The sequence below is a fragment of the Pteropus alecto genome, unplaced genomic scaffold (assembly GCF_000325575.1).
Source record: "Pteropus alecto unplaced genomic scaffold, ASM32557v1 scaffold3, whole genome shotgun sequence".
In the NCBI taxonomy this organism is placed as follows: domain Eukaryota; kingdom Metazoa; phylum Chordata; class Mammalia; order Chiroptera; family Pteropodidae; genus Pteropus; species Pteropus alecto.
Window position 1 is genome coordinate 42356620 of NW_006442484.1, and position 8328 is coordinate 42364947.

At 36.0% G+C, this 8328-nt stretch overlaps 1 protein-coding gene across 2 annotated transcripts in view; it reads left to right on the forward strand.

Annotated features, from left to right (window-relative positions):
- The first annotated feature begins 349 nt into the window (after nt 1-349).
- DCAF17 (DDB1 and CUL4 associated factor 17) overlaps nt 350-8328 on the forward strand; it is a 38967-nt gene continuing 30988 nt past the window's right edge. The window contains exons 1-3 of one of the 2 annotated variants that reach the window (XM_006921185.3): nt 350-777; nt 1192-1295; nt 6268-6358. In XM_006921185.3, coding sequence (XP_006921247.1) covers nt 652-777; nt 1192-1295; nt 6268-6358 — 321 coding nt within the window. In that variant the 5' untranslated portion in view covers nt 350-651. Of the gene's footprint in view, nt 868-1191; nt 1296-6267; nt 6359-8328 lie in introns of both variants that reach the window. The other variant, XM_015596716.2, reaches the window with a different exon arrangement.

Genomic DNA, 8328 nt, shown 5'->3' on the forward strand with positions numbered 1-8328 from the left:
TCTCGGGGCCCGGCCAGGGGTTCCCAGAGAGAAAGTCCGGGGCTGAGAGCCGCCCAGCGGCAAAAGACAGATGCCTGAGCACAGAGTGCGCACAGGCCACAGAAACCTGGCACCTGCAGCACAGCGTCCCCAGGGCCTCCCCGGCACCGCGTGCAGACCAAAAAGGTGAGCCCGCTCTACAGCGCAGCCTCCTCGCGGCCAGAGGAGGTGGCGCCCGGCGGGTTGGAAAACGCGGCGCGAGCCGGAACTCGGTCCCTGCTGCCTGATGGGAACTGTAGTTCTGGCAACGAGCCAGGCTCCCTTAGAGGGCATTAGGAACTACATTTCCCAGTGAGGGAACGGCTTCGGCAGGCCGCGCGTTACGGGACCACGCACTGTCCACAGCCGGGTCCGTAAACGGAGAGCGTTTGGAGGGCAGGCCAGAAAGGAAGTGTCTTTTCCTTCCTTCTTCTCTGCGCTCTGGCGGCGCCGGCTCTGTAGTCCCTCGCCCCGCTACTGTGTGTTCCCTGTCCGGCTCCCCGTGTTAGGCTTTCCTGGTTCCCCGCAGGGAGTTGGGTCCTCAAGATTCCGAGGTAGCGGCTGCTGCCGCGCGGGAGTTAGGGGAGCACCCCTTTTCGGCCCTGCCAACCCCGCGGCCCGGCCCGTGCCTCTATGGGCCCAACCCAGAAGCCCAATGTGTGCCACCGGCTGAGTCGCCGTGCGCTGGGTTTCTTCTCGCGCGACGCAGGCGTGGTGCAGAGGACGAACCTGGGCATCCTGCGGGCGTTGGTGTGCCAGGTGACTGCCCGCCGGCCGGGAGCGGGATGAAAGGCAGCGGGGTGCCTGGGGAAGGTCTCAAGCCTTCTGCTGGAGTGCACTTTTTACGCGGTAGAGCCCTCTTTTAAGAAGGTCATATGTAATGGGGAGGGGAATGCATGCCTTGAATCTCGGGGATTAGTAAGCAGATATTAATAGGACCGCCAGATGCTCTTAGTTTTTTAAGCTTCTTATATCTTCCTGCAAACAATCTCCAAAGGGTGGTCACCCCACTTAAAACGTGAGAGTGAGTCAGAGTAAGATTTGAACATAGTGTTTTTAAGTAACGTACATGAAATTTCTTCGATAATTGTAAATTTAACTATCCAACATAAAAATTAGTGCACAGTAGAGGCTTATGAGTTATTTCCTAAACAGAAATCCTTTATCTTTCAGGAAAGTACTAAATTTAAGAATGTTTGGACAACTCATTCCAAGTCACCTATAGCCTATGAGAGAGGAAGAATATATTTTGATAATTATCGGTGCTGTGTCAGCAGGTACCTTGGGGGGATTTTTTTTTTTTTCCTGTAAGTCACCTCACTGTTGATCTTAACACTTATTTTTATAGAACTACATGCCTACATTAGAGTTTAGTGAAGTAGGAGAATGGAAAAATGGGTCCAAAATAAGAGTAGGTGGTTAAATGTCTGTAATTTTAAAATCTTGTTTAAAGTCGTAGGTTTCATCTTTGTTAATACCATTTAAAGCAAAATTACGTTAGTGCACGCAAAATGGTAGATTGCTTTTAGATCACTGTTATTTTATTCTGCTTAAAAGATACCAGAATCAAGACAGCGAAGTACCTAATAATTAGATGCTGCTTTAGAGAAGAATGTTTTGTTTTGGAAGTACTTGCCTCTTCTGTTAAAAAAAGACTTTAAAACTTGCTCAAGTAGAGAATAGTATAGCGAACCCCCATGTACCCATTACCTAGATTCAAAAACTATCACGATTTTGCCACATTTGCTTTATCCCATCCTCTCCCTTTTCCTTTACCTTTTTGCTAGGTATTTTCAAGTGTATTCTAAACACCATGCCGTATTTAAGTTTGCTTCTCTAAACAATATGGACATTTTCTTTTTTAAAAACAACTTTATTAAGATATAATTCACCCATTTGAAGTATGCAATTCAATGATTTTTAGTCATTAGAATTTATATTCAGTGAATGTGAATTTGATGAACCATTGGTTGTTCGTATAGGTAACCATCACTACAGTTAATTTTAGAACACTTTCATTGCCTCAGAAAGAAACCTAACACCCTTTAGCTATCACCTCAATTCCTCCATCACTTTCAGCCCTAAGTACTTTCTGTCTCTATAGATTCACCTATTTCATATAAATTGAATCACATAATATGTGGTCTTTTGTGACTAGCTTCTTAATAAGTGACCAGTTTGTTAAAAAAGGAACAGCCAGATAGAAGAGATGCATAGGGCAAGCAAAGGGGCATATGTGAGAAGGATGTATACAGTTAAGGATTTTTTGTCTTAATGGAGAAGTGACCCCTTTATCATTATGTAATGCCACTCTTTATTACTGATAATTTTCCTTGTTGAAGTCTGCTTTGTCTGAAATTACTATAGCTACTCCAGCTTTTTTTTGATTGGTGTTTGTGTGGTACATCTTTCTTCATCCCTTTACTTTTACCCTATTTGTGTCTTTATATTTAAAATAGCTTTCTTATAGACAACATATATTTGGGTCTTTTTATTTTTTTATCCACTCTGACAGCCTCTGTCTTTTAATAGGTAGATTTAGGTCATTCATATTTATAGTAATTATTGATAGACGTGGTTGAATACTTGCCATATTTGTAACTATTTTCTGTTCATTGCCTTCGTTCTTTTTTATCTTTTATTTTCTGCCTTTTCTGGTTTCAACCGAGCATTTTATGTGACTCATTTTCTCTTCACTTAGCATATCAATTATACTTTTTAAAATTTTTTAGTAACTTGCTATATACATTACAACTAATATATTACTTTCAAGTAACACTGTACCTCTTCCACGTGTCCTTCAGCTACCTTGTAATAGAATATTTCTAATTTCTCTACTGCCTTTTATAATATTGCTGTTATTCATTTTATTTTTCCCTAAACTGTAATCACTGAATATATTGTTGCTATTATCATCATTGACAAATTTTTATCTGTTAAACCAATTAACAATAAGAAAAATAAAAAAATTGCTTTCATTTATTTTTTCCTTAATACACTTCCTTTCCTTATGTAGATCTGAGTTTCTGACCTATATCATTTTTTCTTTTCTTTCTGAAGAACTTCTTTGAAAATTTCCTGTAAGGCAGGTCTGCTGGCAGCACATTTCCTCAATTTTTGTTTGTCGGAGAAAGTTTTACTTCTCAACTTTTGAAAGATAATTTCTTGGGATACAGAAGTCTAGGTTGGTAGGGTTTTTGTTTTATCACTTTAAATATTTCTCCCCACTCTCTGTGTGCTTTCATGGTTTCTAAAAAGAAGTCCAATGTACTTCTTAACCTATTCCACCATAAGTAAGGTGCTTTTTACTCTCTGGCTTCTTTAAAAATGTTATCTTTGTTTTTTATTACCTGTAGTTAGAATAATATGCCTAAGTGTAGGTTTTTTGGTATTTATTATTCTTTGTGTTCTGTAAGCTTCCTGAATTTGTGGTCTGTAAGCTTCCTGACATTAATTTTGGAAAATTCTCAGCCATTATTTCGAGTATTTCTTTTGTTCTCTTTTTCTTCTTTTGATATTTCCATCATATGCACATTAGATGTTTTTTCTAGTTGTCCCACAGTTCTTGGCTATTCTGTTCTGCTTTTTTCATTCTTCTAGATTGAGAAGTTTCTATTGACATATCTTCCAGCTCACTGATTCTTTCCTTGGCTGTGTCTAGTCTGTCGATGAGCCCATCAAAGATATTCTTTATTTGTATTAAGGTGCTTTTGATTTCTGACATTTCCTTTTGATTTTTTTCTCATGCTTTTTATCTTCGCTTGATTACCTGTCCTTGCATGTTGCCCACTCTTTCAATTAGAGCTTTTAGCATATTAATCTTATTCTAAGTTCCCAATCTGATAATTCCAAAATCTCTACCATATCTGAATCTGGTTCTGATACTTGCTTTGTGTCTTTAAACTTTGTATTTTAGCATGCCTTGTAATTTTTTTTTTTTTTTTGAAAGTTGTATGTAGTGTATAGAAGGAATTGTGGCAAATAGATCTTTAGAGTGAGGTTTTATGTTTATCTGGCTAGGAGTTAGGCTGTGTTTGTTGTTTGCTGTAGCTTTAGGTGTCAGAGTCTAAAATTTCCTCTAGTGTCCTTGTTTTTGTCTCCCCAGTAGTGATTCTTAGTATCCACCTCTCTCTCCAGTTTTGGGGGCTGTAGTTGCCCTGTGACCTCACTTCTTTCATATATCCAATAAAAGTTGTTGATTTTCAGCTTGTTCAACTTTTTTCTTGTTCTGAGGACAGGAGCAATGACTTTCAAGCTCTACATGTTGGGCCATAAGATAGAGAAGATAGTTTTTTAGGTAGTGTTTAAAATTTATTCTGACATCAAGAGAGCTCCTCCCAGGAGTTTTTTTTCTGGTTCTTTCTGGCAAATTAGCCAACCTACAGTTTAGCCTGTATGGCCAGTGACTCTACCAGTCTCTTCTCATTTGTCTTTTATCACAATCTCCACTAGCTTTGAGAGTGCTCTTAGGCTGGAACTTCTCCATACTCTGTTGCAAATAAAGTCAGTTCCTATGGGAAGAGACTAGGGGCTATCTGCTTCATGGCCTTCATTTCCCCCTCAGGCAGAATCTTTGAGCCAAGGCTCTGAAGCTTGTGGCAGTGGATATAGATGATACTTGTTTCTCTAAGTGACTACCCTACTTGGGATTGGAGTAGGCATTAACCTCAGGTTTTCTTGCCTTTCTCAGAGTGGAACCACTGCTTTATGAGATGGGATAAGGGCAGTCCAGGCTCCAATGTTCTTAGGCATACTACACATGAGGTAGAGCCTCTGTCCCATGGGTAGGGGCTAGCGGGACAAAGGGAGCCACATCTCTTGACTGCACTCACCTAGGACTCAGCAACACGCAGTAGGGGGCTAGATGATAAATGCTGTCATCCTGCCCCTCAGGAAGGTAGTCCTCTAGGAGCTGTGGTAGGGGGAACCCTGTGCTCTTGGCTGTACCAGCCTGAATGGAGATTTCATCTTGCTGAGCTGAGAATGGTGGGAAGGGAGCAAATTCTATCTAGTTCAAACACCACAGACTCACTATTCTTTCTGAGCTCTAGTAGATTTTCTTGAATAAACGTTTCTTCATTTGCTGCGAGCTCCCAGGACCGTTTCCAGGAACGTTAAAATAGTTGTCTTATTGTAATTTCTACCACTTTTCTTGGGGAACATGCCCACAGAGCTCCTTATGCTCTCCTGCTGGAAGTGGAAATCTGGACATTTTCTTATATGATCATGTCATCATACCTAGCAAAATTAGCAATAATTCTTTGGTATCGTTTAATACCCGTTTCATAACCTTCCCAATTCAGAGGTATCTGCTTTATTTAAAAAATAGAGTAAGTGACATTGATTGCTGATTAAATGCTAAATAGTAATGGAGTTCTTTAATATGCCATTCAGGGGTGTTTTTCCTATAGGTTAGAGTCACATATGAAGTTGCTTTCATTCCTGTGAAATTCTGTTTGACTTAAACCTTTGAATCATGAAACAATATCAAAGGTGAATAAAATTGTTACCCTGAAAATTGTTTCTAAATAGTAGATTAATTTTAAAGTTCATCAGTTAAAAGAATGTGAACATCCGTGATCACATCTCAGTAGTAATCAGAGAATTATAAATTAAAGGTAAGAGGCTGTTTTTCACATCAAAAATGTAGTATTCAATATTAACGGAAGTATAAACTTATTCAACCTTTCTGAAAGGCATTTATTAGTAAAAAAAAAACCTTAAGGGGTATTTCCATTTTCATTCTAAAATAATAGGACTCTTTATCTAACTTATTTTAAAATTTTGTAACAACAAATATGAATGTTATGGAATTTTATTCATAGTAAATATTCAAGGGTAAAGAAAGAATTCAGTAATTATCCTGTTTTGGAAAATAATCTGCAGATATATATATTTAAAGAAAAGCTAGAGGGAAATGAACCAAAATGTTAGTAATGGTTATTTTTGGTAGTTTTATGATAATGGTTATTTATAGTAATGGAAATGAACCAATATGTTAGTTATGGTTATTTTTCATAGTTTTATCATTTATTTTAACTTAATTATATTTATCAGATTTTTTTCTATGAGTATGTGTTATTAATTTTGTTGTCAGGAAAAAATGTTAACATGTAGTTAAGAAGAGGATAGCAAAGTAGCAAACTGTATTTTGGTATTCTAAATCTCGGACTAGAAAACAATCACTCGCAAAATGAACACTGTCTCAGTTATCAGGACAAATAATCATTTATTTTTCTTTTTTCCAAGTGTTGCATCTGAGCCAAGAAAACTTTATGAAATGCCAAAATGTTCCAAATCAGAAAAAATAGAAGATGCTTTATTATGGGAATGCCCAGTGGTAAGATTTGTTTTTAGGTATTTGTTTCTAAACCACTTTTAGCTTAGAACTGATTACTGTTAACCTATTGTATAGAGGAATAAAACTTAAATATAGTGAGTCCTTAATCTTGAATCAAAAAGAGAGTTTACCTTTTGAATATCATTTTTCTTATGAAATATCTATTTAAAAATTATGTGTTAAATTAATGAATATATTTTTAAAATTCGATACCATTTGTAAATCTTGAAAACTGAAAAAAGTTATGAACTGATTAAAAATTCTATGAGCAATATAAACTCATTTATAGTTACTCTTAGTGTTTAAGAAATCATTCTAAATATACTGAAACAATATTTATTTTATTACATTACATTGCATGTTATGGGTAACATTTATGTTACATGGCTCTTGGAAAGTGGATTCTTATGAATTTCCTCCACAAACTTTGTTAGGAAAATAATAAGATAAAAATAAAAAATAAAATAATAAGTTTAGCTCATTCCAGCAAATTAGCATTGCCTTGGTGTGTAGTTTTCATAAGATATTATTACCTTATAGTTGCTAAAGGAGTTGGGAGGAATTGGGTTATAGACAAATAAGTTTGGGATATTCTGAGTTTAAAAGGTTAAACAAATTTATAGAATTACTTTTCAGAATGTTTAATACTGATAATACATACAATAATATTAATGTACATAGTGATTGTCAAATCATTTCCCTAAACTCTTGATAATAGAACTTCCTTTTTTGAGGTATATTTCTAAATATTGGTCTTCCGTGTGATCAGTATTCTAAGAAGTGCACTTAGAAAATACTATGACAAATTAATCAGATCTTGGATTCTGAGTGATCGTTCTTTAGGAAAAATATTAGAACTCACAACATGTGACCAAGAATAATGTTTAAAGGATAAGAAGGACTTATATTGAATTTACTATTAAAATGATTTAAAAAAAACAAACAAACTTGTTTTTACATAAAATAGTACTGGTCTGGAGCTACTGCTTTCTTTTTCCTGGACTTATTCTCTGTTTTTAGAAGGTTCCTTTCTAAAAATCAGAAAGCTTTTAAGTCTCTGTTTTTTTCCCCCAAATCCTCATTGAAAGCTAGAAATAACTGTTGCGCCCCCAACATCTAAAGCCTTTTAATCCATTTTCATTGGTGCAGGGAGAAGGATGACAGATTTCTTCATGGAGAAAGGTTTAGAAGACACTAGTACAAAGCACCAAAAATTTAGTGCAATCCTGTAAAAATAAAGTTTTTAATAACCTAATTTCTAGTCTTAGTTCCCTTTAAACATTTTGTTCTCGCTTAAAGTGAAACAAGATTTCCCACTAAGAAAAACTAGGAAGCATATTGCATTATTTTTAACATACTTATGTGAAATTATGTTTAAACTGTCACCCTTGTTTTCTGAGATAACAGCACTATAACTTTTGATTTAGGAAAATAGTTCAAACCTATTATATATGCTCTTTCATATTTTTTTAATAAGCAAGATATAAATAGAACATGTAAAAAATTTTAAAATCTCCATGATATAATTATATAAGACATGTAGAATAAACAGTTTACATCATTGCTTGTAAATTTAATGTGGGACTTCTAGTAGTTAATAAACTTAAAAATAAAATTGACAAACCCCTGGCTAGACTCACTAAAGAAAAAAGAGAAAGGAAACAGATAAACAAAATCAGGGATGAAAGAGGGGAAATTACAACAGACACTGCAGAAATACAAAGGATCATACAAGAATATAAAAGTATATAACACCAAATTCAATAACCTAGAAGAAATGGACCAATACTTAGAAAAATACAACCTTCCTAGACTGAATTAAGAAGAACTGGAAAATCTAAATAGACTGATCAGCAGTATGGAAATTGAAACAATCATCAAAACCTAACAAAAAGTAAAAGTCCAGGATTAGATGGCTTCATCAGTGAATTCTACCAAACATTCAAAGATTTTTTAATATCTATTCTCCT